Source organism: Oncorhynchus tshawytscha, linkage group LG31 (assembly GCF_018296145.1).
Source record: "Oncorhynchus tshawytscha isolate Ot180627B linkage group LG31, Otsh_v2.0, whole genome shotgun sequence".
Classification (NCBI taxonomy): domain Eukaryota; kingdom Metazoa; phylum Chordata; class Actinopteri; order Salmoniformes; family Salmonidae; genus Oncorhynchus; species Oncorhynchus tshawytscha.
Genome location: NC_056459.1, coordinates 13853198 through 13865697, shown reverse-complemented (window position 1 = coordinate 13865697; position 12500 = coordinate 13853198). Strand labels below are relative to the sequence as shown.

Below are 12500 nucleotides of genomic sequence, written 5' to 3'. Positions count from 1 at the left end.
CATCTGCTCTGGTTACAAAAGGGAAACATCAACCAGCAATGGAATTATTGCATAAATATTGGGACAGTGATACGTGTTTGAGTTTTTCTGGCTCTGTACTCCATTTGTACTCTGTACTCCATTTATTCTGAGGGTATTTTCATCCATATTTTTATCACACAAATATCATACCCCCAAAACTACTAACCTCCCCTGTTATTGTAATGGTGTGTCACTCCCTGACCTGAGTATTCTTTGTTTTCTTTATATATTTTGGTTAGGTCAGGGTGTGACATGGGTGATGTATGTGTTTTTGGACTGTCTAGGGGTTTTGTAGGTTTATGGGGTTGGTTACCATCTAGGTGTTTATGTATGTCTATGGTTGCCTAGATTGCTTCTCAATTGGAGGCAGGTGTTTATCATTGTCTCTGATTGGGAACCATATTTAAGCAGCCATCTTCTTTGGGTATTTCGTGGGTTATTGTCTATGTGATGTTGCATGTTTGCATTCAGTTTTGATAGTGGTCACGGTCGTCTTGTTATTTTGTTTGTTTAGTGTACTTCGTGTTTTTTCGTCTTTCATTAAAAAGATGTATTCACATCACGCTGCGCTTTGGTCTCCTCACTACGACGATCGTGACAGAATAACCCACCAACAATGGACCAAGCAGCGTGGTAACGGCCAGCAGAAGCAACGGCAAAGAACTCAGGACTCATGGATTTGGGAGGAGATTCTGGACGGCGAAGGACCCTGGGCACAGCCAGGGGAATATCGCCGCCCCAAAGCAGAACTGGAGGCAGCGAAAGCAGGAGCCCCCGGAGCTGCCAGCCAGCCAGAAGCTGCCAGGAGCCGCCGGAGCCGTCAGCCAGCCAGGAGCCGCCGGAGCCGTCAGCCAGCCAGGAGCCGCCGGAGCCGTCAGCCAGCCAGGAGCCGCCGGAGCCGTCAGCCAGCCAGGACCTGCCGGAGCCGTCTGTCACGCCGGCGATGCCGGAGTCTCCCTCCTGCCCGGTGGCGCTCTCTACGATGATCTTCAGTCCGAGGCCCGCTGCGAGGGTCCCCGCTCCTGAGGCGCCACCTAAGTGGGCCAAGACTGAGGTAGAGCGGGGTCCACATCCCTCACCGCCGCGAAAGAGGCCCACCCGGACCCTCCCCTTTAGATTAGGTTTTGCGGCCGGAGTCCGCACCTTTGTGGAGGGGTACTGTCACTCCCTGACCTGAGTATTCTTTGTTTTCTTTATTGTTTTGGTTAGGTCAGGGTGTGACATGGGTGATGTATGTGTTTTTGTACTGTCTAGGGGTTTTGTAGGTTTATGGGGTTGTTTACCATCTAGGTGTTTATGTATGTCTATGGCTGCCTAGATTGGTTCTCAATTAGAGGCAGCTGTTTATTGTTGTCTCTGATTGGGAACCATATTTAGGCAGCCATCTACTTGGGTATTTTGTGGGTTATTGTCTGTGATGTTGCATGTTTGCGCTCTGTTTTGATAGCGGTCGTCTTGTTATTTTGTTTGGTTAGTGTACTTCGTGTTTTTTTTTGTCTTTCATTAAAAAGATGTATTCACATCACGCTGCGCTTTGGTCTCCTCACTACGACGAACGTGACATGGTGAGTTTAGCATGTCTTGGGGGTATGATATTTATGCATCTAACTTTCTCACTCGTCATTATTCACAATTCATTCAGGACTATCAGTAATCATGGTAGCATCCACATTAATGTATAAGTGTTTAGAAAAATATTCTTATTTACAATAAAAGTGACTCCAAAATGACAATACATTTACCATTCATTTCTATTGGGCACAAAATAATCTGAAACACAAACAGCAAATGTATCCAAGTGTGTAGAGTCACAAGCTTGATGTAATCATTGCGTGCTAGGAATATGGTACCAAATATTCAACTGTTTACTACTTTAATACACATGTCGCAATACTTTTTATCCCATAAAATGGTGGGACTATGTACAAAAAAGTGCTATCTCAACAGCTCACCCAATATGTATGAAAATATCCTCAAATTAAAGCTGACAGTCTGCACCTTAACCTCATAGTCATTGTATCAGTTATAATCCAGTACAGTAGTACAGAGCCAAAACATCAATTGTCACTGTCATAATTACGGAGGGCACTGCAACTGATTCATCTACAAAGATAACTGTTTACCCATAGGCTAGAGTTTTAATTTGTTTTTATCCAGACAATAGTTCTGTGCTTCTGCATTTTTATCCACTAACTAATGAACCTGGATCAGTCAGAGCGCATCCTAAATATTCCCTGTATAGTGCTCTACTTTTGACAAGGGCCCACACTACTTTTCGAATAGTCTGCCATTCGGGACGTAGGGAGTGAGGTGCCACTTGGGACGCAACCCCGAGTCCTGGTGGTGAAGACTGTTGAATTACTGCATTGCCACATTACCTATGACATAATGGGTGTTCCATGCATCACACATTAACAGTGAGATCAATGCCGCCATGTAAACTAATCAGTCCCATAAATGACATGCCATTAGGTTTTATGACCACGCGTGTCTGTGTTAGGCCTGGCCAACATCTCACCCTCCTGTAGAGTCTTCTGGGATGCCTCAGCTAGAGGAGTGAACCGCCGCTCAGCAAACACCTCAGACCTCTGAGCCATAGCTCACACAGCACCACTCAACACCTTACACACGGCAACCCTGACCTACTAGTCCAAATTTAAAGTGGTTTCTGGGTCTCTCTTTCTCTCACACTCTCTCTCACTTCACCTGTGAGTTCAACAGCGTAACAGTACATCTGTAGGTCAGATCCCAGAGTAAGTGGACCCCTTCCTGTATCTGTCTCCCTGTGTAGTCCACTAGCTCAGTGTGCTGGCCAGCCACAGATGTTTATCACTATCAACCACTGTTTTCCTAGAAACACAACAGTATCTCAGGCTTTGATGCTCTGCTAAGGCTTATTTCTGCTCACTGCTGGGTGTGCATTCCTAGAATGCGTCCAAAATATCACCATTCAGAGGAGGAATGGGAGGACCATCCTCAGTGATTTTCATAAAAATATTGAAACATTAAAAAAGTTATCCTTTTTAGGTAAAACTATAGTAAATATATTCACGTCACCAAATAACTTTATTAAAACACATTGTTTTTCAATGAATGTCAACAGTAGCCTCAACAGCACTCTGTAGGGTAGCACCATGGTGTAGCCGGAGGACAGCAAGCTTCCTTCTTCCTCTGTGTACATTGACTTCAATACAAAACCTAGGAGGCTCATGGTTCTCACGCCTTTCCATAGACTTACACAGTAATTATGACAACTTCTGTAGGACGTCATCCAACCTATCAGAGCTCTTGCAGCATGAACTAACATGTTGTCCACCCAATCAAAGGATCAGAGAATGAATCTACTGTAATACTGAAAGCATACGCTATAGCTAGTCAGCACTGCAGTGTATAAAGTGTGATGAGTAGCAGCCTCAAAGAGAGAAAAAGACAATAGTTAAACAGTTTTGAACAAATGTATTTCTTCAAAAATTAAGAAGCAAAAGAGAAGGGGAGAGAGAGCTAGCTATATTTTGTATTTTTTTCTTACTTAGCTAGCAACTGCAGCTAGCTAGTTTAGCCTATGCAAACAACCGGCTAAAACAGAAAGGTGTTATCTTATCTAGATGGCTATGGCTATCCAGTTCTGGAACTCTTCCATGTCAAGGTAAGCTTTTGGTTTTACGTAGATGCGAGAAGGAATTATCCAGCTGTTTGTATGTGGCTGCTATGAAAGTGAACTGTGTTTGTGTGTGATCAGGGGTGTATTCATTCCGCCGATTCTGTTAAAAAAACATTTCTTATACAGAAGCAAACAGAACAAAACGGGGATAAACATACCTGAATTTGTCCATTAGAAATTCTCATTTGCAACTGTTGGACTAATGATTAAACCCTAGATTAGCTAGATTCAGGCAAGATTGTGCAAGATGGTATTGAATGTGTCAATGTATGTCACCTTGATTCCTCAAATTTCTCTCGACCTGTGCACCTATGTTGTAAACTTTCATTCATAGGCTAGGTTGAAGCAACCTCACAATGGGTATAGGGAAAATTGGAGTATTATGTAGTAGCCTAAACCTATCAACGTTACATTGAGCTGGGTGAATGGAATATGAATGACAGTCATCCAATATGCTTTAATAAAAATAAGGCCATGCTCATGGAAAAAATGGACGTCCTCCCTCATCTTAAACGGCACCTACGATCACTGTTACCATTGGTCGAATGGAGTGCACTATATAGGGATTAGGCTGGGTACTTTTCCAGACGCCGCACTAGTCTGCAGTGCACACAGACGCAATACATTTTGAGGCAAATCAAAGCTGCTCTTTCTGTTGAAGAGGGATATACTGTATGTGTGAACCAACGGCTATAGGAGATCTTCTGAAAGAAGTTCTGTAATGGACTCCACCACACACCTGCTCATGTCTTTGTTCAGAACTGCTAGGATCATTTGATTTTGGGTTCCTTCCATTGTGGCCTAACCTAGTCTACCCAAGCGGAGCTCTTTCATGTAATACAAACACTGTGCTGGATGCCTGCAGCGGAACAGACAATTATAATAACTTCTCATGTGCAGAACCTGGGATGGCTCCATAGAGATGGTCTCTGTGCGGAGTGAGCAGGACGTTCTGCATGTAATGAAATAAGTTCTAGCGGGTAGGTCCATATATCTGGGTTAAAGCAGATATAGCAGGTAGTTTCATTTTGTTTTTAAACCTTGAAATATTAGATGCTGTTTGTGCAGTTTAAAACAAGAAAGGCCTCATAGTGAAACACAACTATTGCAACAATGTCACACTCTATGTGAGGTTCTCGCAGCCGAAAGCAGTCCTGTTGAATTCCTTAACATGTGTTTATTCTTGTAGTGAACATTAACTCTTCAACTTAACTAATTAGAAGCATGATAAGATATTTATATCAATTAAAGTCAGCAGTGAGTCACTACTAAACAGGCCTAGCAGGATCTGTGGCTGTATGTGCACTTTATGAATTGTTTTCCAGCAGAAGTGCTTTTCTATTAGATCCAATTGTACCCATTTGTTGCCTCATACACTGGATAGGTGCAGTGAATGTGTTGTTTTAAAGAGTCACACATAGCAGTACGGTGCCCCTAGAGCAAATTAGGGTTATGTTCCTTGCTCAATGACAAGGACTGATTTTGTGGTTACTGGCCCAACACACTACCCGCTAGGCTACTTGCCGCCCATCTCCAAGTACAGCCCCCCCTCCCTCCCTCCAAGCATACAGTTATCTACATAGTATGCGGCCACTCGCTGTCTGCTTGTGTGCCTATTCTCTGTGGTTCTGTTCCTTTCCCCTGAAAACGGAATAATCAAGTCGAGAGCTGGTGGGGAAGATGCCAGAATAATTGTTATTAGAGAAGTGCTTAAAGTAGTGCTCTGTTCCATTGCATCAAGACATGACAGTATTTACATTTTGGAGTTTGTGGCAAACTGTTACTGACTGTTACTGACTGTTATGGACAGTTACTGACTGTTACTGGCTCTTACGGACCGACCCACGGCACAACTGAGCCTTGTTTGTTTGATGAAATACGACGACAATCTGCACCTTATTCCCTATATAGTGCACTACTTTTGACTATAATAGGGCTCTGGTCAAAATAAATGTACTGTAGGGGATAGGGTGCTGTTTGGGAGACCGGGAATCTGTTAAAATTATAGGATCCAAAAGTTGTGATATAAGAGTGGAAATGCTTGTGGAATATTCAGAATCACGCTCCTCCAACTCCATTGAAAGCATTGGCTCGTTCATTTATACGATTTACGCGAACCCTCAGCGACACTCTGTCGAAGAAATGTACATTTCTTTCAAATCACATGGCAAGCTGGGAAATCTGTGTTGGAGAAAAAGGCCAAAGCTATTTTACAGACTGAAACCAGCTGATAAGGAGAAAGTGCTGCGTAAAATAGGTTCTTATCTCCGTCTGACTACACTGATTCAGCTCTAAGTGAGAGAGCTGAAAGAAACACATTCTGTCCTGGTATTAACCTAACTCGGTGCTTTCAGCTATTCTTTCCCATATTGCCCAACTCAATACTTTTAGCTATAGGCTATTTCACTTTCTTAAAACTGAACAATCTATCCATAATGGGTACAAAATGGGACTGGATACAGACAGGCTCCTGCATGCCACACAACTGTGTTAGCTTGCTGAGTTAACGCAAGTCGTCAGATCTCAGGCATGATTACTCTTAGTCGAGCATGGTTCACCAAACATTTGCATCTTACTCGATAGGAATATTATATCCAGTAGTCTAATTATTTATCTCTTATATGTCAGGTATAGGTACAGTTCAACAACTGTGAATGTAAAGTTTACATCAGTAGATGTCGTTAAAGTCATACCTGACCATTAAAAGTAGGCCAGTAGCCTACTATACAAATCAAAAGCTTTCAAAGCTTAGCGAGATATAGACATTCTGCAAATAGGATTTTATATTCTGAAATCCAGGCAGACAGCACTAGACACAAAGCTCATTTACAAATGGTATTTAAAGGATGTACTTGGATGCTATGCCGGTGCTCTTCTCACAAGAGTGGACGCAAGGGGGTGCGTCTGGAAGTATTGTCAAATTATTGTCAGCTTCAAAGCCAACAGTACGCTCAGCGCACACAGACGTCTCAGCAATGGGTTAATTAAACAGTCTTCGATTCAAATCACTGTGGAACACGCGCCCCTATCCGCTCAAATTGCTTTAGAATCAAGTCAAGTTCTTCAAAGGGGAAAACAAATCCAACTTATAATGAGTGTGTTGATTTCACTGTTAACATTATAATTTACAAGTCTCAGTGCTGGATGACTGAGCTACTTGGAGACGCTCCTACACTGTTATCATAGTAGAAGTATGCAAACATAGAGACATGTATTGTTACCAAATACTGTAGGCCTACATTGTATAAGTAGAGTGGTGATTTACAATTATGACTGAATGTGTATTTATGTATAGGCTAACAGAAAGGCGTGGCATTTTTTTTTTAGCGTAGGCTAGGCAACCGCCAGCCACTCCACTTAGGCTATTTTATGTATTCCAGACAGTTATTCAAATGTCCAACTAATCAACAAGCCCTTAGTCGACTAAAGTGTGCTGGTTCTGGAATATATCAAATAGCCTGAGCGTGGATATGTTCTGTATTATGGTCCATTTGGCACAGCGCCTAATCAAAACTTAAAATATGTATTTAAAGTGTAATATTAGGTCAAAGTGGCACCAACATAACCCAAACAACATAGGAACCAACATAACCCAAACAGTATAGGTTATTCTAAGCTATACCGTACAAACGTCCCATAATAAATTGGGATGTTTTCTTGTCTTACCTTGATCTAGTAGTCGTAGAGAGTGATGAAACGTGGGGTCCAGTGTGTCCTTCTCTGCCATCAGCTCTGGTAAGTACTTTTCGTTATCCATTTCGTCCCGTGCCGATGGTCCACGCCGTCCACAAAATAATTCGGCAGTGATACAATTCTAAAACCTCGCCTTATTCCCAACACTTGCCCCCACCAAAACTAGTAACGGTAAATTATTATTATTTTTAAAACGAACAGGAATGCGGTAATGTCATTCGCAACCACTATAACATCACATAAGTAGTTCTAAGCTGTTACAACGACCAAAAACTGTCTGTGCGCGGGTGTCTCAGGTAAGAATTCCGTTATCCCATCCGTGTAGTAGCCTATATATTCAACGTCACCTTGCAGACCCCTCGCATGCAACACCGCCAACCTAGAGGCTCTCTCCGTTCTGTAAACAAGCTCTTTAAAGCTCCCCCGGAACGTCTCCACTAGCAACGAGGGCTCATTCCAGCTCCTCTACTATTGGTTCCCGATCAGTGTTCAAGAAAATGCAATGTAGCGTCAGTCATTAGAAGGGGCGGGTGCTCCAGCCTGGAGTGAGCGGAACAGCTGGAACTATCCATGGTGCTGATTCCACCGCGCGCGGCTATATGTTGTTCGATGTGACACGAGCCAGCAAAGATCTGAATTACAATGCAGAGAACATTAATAACAGTCCTTCCCTTGTTAAATTGTAGAATAAAAATGTGCCCAAACTAAGTATCCCATCAATATGCAAATATATACAAATACCTTATATTAGTTTTCATTGTATGTACTCCGGCTTGGGGGTAAAACTGATATGCTACATACATAGGCACCCTTTATTGTACTTTCAACAGAACCGATTGTATAAATCAGACATAGGAGAGTGCATTTAAACTCACTTTGAGAGCTGCATGTTATACAAAGTTGTTGAAATAAGAATGACATTCAAGCTGTGGGCTCTCTAAAAAGAAACTCTTAACAGCAGGTCATAACCAGTGGGTTTAGAGTTTAGTCCTGGCAGCAGATTCGGTTCTCCCGGCTGTCAAAATAACATGAACCATCATCTCTAATGGCTGACCATGGCTTGACGGGTAGCCTAAGGTGTCAACTGTTCTGTTGTGGACATGTATCCCTGTTCTCTGTTGCAACATGTGGTATATTTTTACCATGGGTTAAAATGACAAACATAACTTGGAACAGAGGTGTGGATGACTTTGCCGTGCCTTTTGGCCATGAAGAGATTAAAACAATGCATCTCTTCTGTAGGGTATGTTTCTATACGTTTTGAATCATGAAAGATTGAACATTAACTATGATCTGTAATCTACAAAGAAAGACCACAGTTTCACTGGGTTCAGTATGATTCGAGGATACTCACACTTGCGTCAGAAATGGTACCCTATGTTTGACCAGCGCCCATATGCACTATATAGGGAATAGGATGCCATTATGGACACACCCACTGACTGCGGAACGATTCTACAAAAAGAAAATGGCTCATTTCTTGTGGCTTTAATTCTCTACCTTTAGGAATTGATTGTTTTGATACAAGACTTCTCAGGTTCCTTTCACTTAAGACAACCAGTCAATAGTTCAGAGGAAATCCATCCACCTTACTATAGGTCACCCTGACCCTTTTAGAAAAGAAGTGCCTAGGCATTTCTTATGCCGTTCATTGCATTTTCTCTACATACAACCAAACATGGCGTATCCGCGTGTTGAAGGCGAAACCTTTGTTATCTCAACACAGTGGTAGTGTGTTTCACTGGATTCCTATATACTATTCTAATGTAGGCCAATGTGTTTTCTATTTTCTGCTCCATGGTTATTACATATCACTACAGTTGTTGATAATACTGGATCAGACTTAGCCCTGGACTGACTCCGACATTTCATCACAGTAGGCTATTAGTTCATACTGTATCACAGAAACACAAATGTATTGATTGATTGTATAAAATTAGGTACGAGTATTGCTTGAACAACAGTGAACGCACAGCAGCATATCAGTCCTAAAGTCGAGAAGTGTATTTACAGACTGCACACAATTTACACTATAGAGGGAGAAACAGGCGCTATAATCTTAAGTAAAATCATTATTTCAGTGGGAGACCAGGTCAAAAGACGAGGCTCCTGTCACCATGTGTGACGGATGCAGAGGTGTGCCCCAGGTGGGCGTTATGCAGCACGTAAGATAGATGATAAGAACGGGTTATATAATGACAATCACCAAAGGTTGCGAGAAGTATCTCTCCTCCTTCTCAATAGCTTGGCTGAGATGCGACTCAGAAGCTAGAAGCAGGGCTGGTTCATGTAAAAGCATTGCTAAATATACATGTGTCCTCAACAAACTCTGAAGTGAGCCTTTCTTTATTTACTCGGAAAGAACTGCTCAGGCAGTTATCATAGATATCACGTCATAATATGGTCATAACGCTGTCATGAAACATATTTACATCTGTTGTGACATACTGTATATTTCATGGCTGGTTATTACACCTACATGGGAGTGTCAAAACCCACATTTATTCAAATGTGTTTATTCCCTGCCAAGAAGATTCCTTTTGTTTGAAAGTTCGTTTCTTAAGTCCTTTGTTGTGGTAATGAATTATTTTCCATATTTTAAATAACTTCCATAAAATACACTTTATGACATTGTCATGAAGCATTATGGCCATCCTGTGTCACTTTACTTGGACTAAGAAATATAATTTATGACACTGTCAAGAAGCATTGTGAACATCATAACCAGCCATAAAATAAAGCAATACATGTCACAACAAGTCTAAATATATGACCATATTATAACAGGTTATGACAAGTTATGTCAGCTGTTATGACCTATTATGACATGGTTAAGACCATGTCATAATGTGTTATGACGCTGGTTGTCGAGTAAAGTGTTACCCAGTAGTTATAGGCAACAGCATGCTTAACCTATTCTAATGTGGCATTCTGCAGTCAGTGCTATGTTCAGTGCAGCTAACTGCACATCCTGACCATTATCCACATGGAACAGGAAATACTTTTGAAATGTAGCTTTGTTGGGATTTCATTGATATTTAATTCATGAATTAATCAGGTGTGCAAATAAAGTGCCCTGTAATAAAGTAGCGGGTTAGATTGTGTACTGCTTCTTATAAAATCAAGCTGATAGAAACACGGGAGACAGTCATCCACACAGTAAGTAACATGTGATATGCCATAACAATGCAAGTAGTTAGGGAGTGAACGTTATTTATAATAAGGGTTACATGGAGAACATCGGACCTTTCTGAAAAGAAAATGGATGCCCCTCTATTCAGCAAAATATATTTGACCTAAACGCTCCCTGAACACTTGAAAGAAAAACAAGTGACCCTCCCCTATACTTAAAATAATAATGAAAACATAAAGGGGATAGCAGAGAACATGCCTACATTTTAGCCTCACTTCTTGGACAGACCGGTGTCTTAGACATCCAGTTTAGAAACTGTTCTTCCTCCTTTAAGCATTACCTGGCAACGCATTCATTTTGATAGTGCTGTGGGCCAGAATGTTGTGGGTTCACAGACCACCGTGGACAAGAGTAGGGGAGGAAAGATCTCCTTTATAGTAAAAGCATTGCATGATAGGAAAAAAATGCATTTAATAGACTACTGTCATGCAATTCTAAGTAATGTGACATATTAGTAGAATGTTTTTTAATACACAAAATTATTGAAATTACAGGCTAAGAATGGATAGAGATATGCGTATGTGTTCATCTTACCATATTTCTTCAATGTCAAATCAGTGTTTCTTGTTTGCAAAGAAACGGTCCTTGTTTGCAAATAATTAAATCTACGACGTCATTAGGAATCTGATCTTGGTCCTTTCAAAAGTTAAGCCGACCTTTCCACCCCAGAATCGGCCTACCAACGCAGAAACATTTAAGCTTTAACTGCTGGCTACTCTTCTCTTCTTCAGTTGCTTAACCCAATGAGAGAAGGTCACAAGTGTTTCCCTAAAAGCTGTTTGGTTTTAATCATCTACTGTACAGAAAGTGAATAGCTTAATCAATAGATAGTGACAGAATTAGATGACTTCCCAAGCAAAGTATATCGTTTGTCTCCTTGACTGTAGAAGGTTGTAGCTCAGCCTCTGAATGTCAAATAAATGACACAATAATATCCCAATATTCATCGGAGTCACGTCTTTCCTGGGTATTTCACAGTTTGTTTGTAGCATAAAGAAACCCGGACCAAAGCACTGTAATAGATAATTTCATTTAAATGGTATCTGTTTAATTTTCTTCAAAATATTAAGCTAACAAGGGGTAGGCCTGTTCTTTTTGCCATTTTGCTTTAGTAACAAGGTAGGCCTATGGAACTGACATGGAGGTAGGCTAATTAAAGATTGCATGGTGGGTGGAGGAATTGGCCGACAAAAATACTGTATATTGATACAGCAGCCTATAGCCACATTTCGTCTGTCAAACAGGTAGGCCTACCTCATTTCTTAAATTAAAAGAAATATGCTCCAACACAAAGCCCTCTTGTCGTTAGTCAATAAAAAAAGGATTGAAATGAATTATGCCTACTCGAATTTGCCTACTTTCAGCACAATGTGCTGTCCATTTCCGATTGTTGTGCCACGGCTGCTGCTTCAAGTTTCAGCACCAACTAGTTACTCAAATCTGTGCGGTCAATAAATCTGATAAATACATAATGGCCAAGAGACAGACTGTTTTTTTTCTCCAAATCAATTATAATAGTATCAAGTTATCAAAGTTGACCTCCAGTCCTCCTCATCTCCGGGCTCTCTTTCTCAAACTGAACAGAACATAGGCTATAGGCTAGTCTGCTGCAAGATATTGCAATTTTTGGACGAGGGCTAATTTGACTCTCCTCCTGAACTGCCACTGTAGGCCTACACAGCACAGCATTCATTAGGCAGCACACAAGAATGGATTTGATCAGCAAGAGCAGAACAGGCCAGGGCTTATTGTTGGAATATCCATTGCTGTGTGTAATGCAGCCTAGTTTCATTTACACCATCCCAGCAGCTATCTTAGAAATCTAAATTTGCTCTGTGCTTCTCCAAGTATGCACTTCGTAACCTATAGCCTATGGACTATGGATCATTTGATTAAGACCAGAATAAATAGCCTATTGCGTGCCCAGAGGAG

General features: G+C 41.4%; 1 protein-coding gene across 2 annotated transcripts in view; it reads right to left on the bottom strand.

The window, feature by feature from the left end:
• The window catches only part of LOC112229269 (KH domain-containing, RNA-binding, signal transduction-associated protein 3), a 152356-nt gene extending 144525 nt beyond the window's left edge, over positions 1 to 7831 (bottom strand). For both annotated transcript variants that reach the window (XM_042310585.1, XM_042310586.1), the window contains exon 1: positions 7349 to 7831. In XM_042310585.1, coding sequence (XP_042166519.1) covers positions 7349 to 7439 — 91 coding nt within the window. In that variant the 5' untranslated portion in view covers positions 7440 to 7831. The remainder of the gene's footprint in view (positions 1 to 7348) is intronic.
• Between the last annotated feature and the right edge of the window lie 4669 nt (positions 7832 to 12500).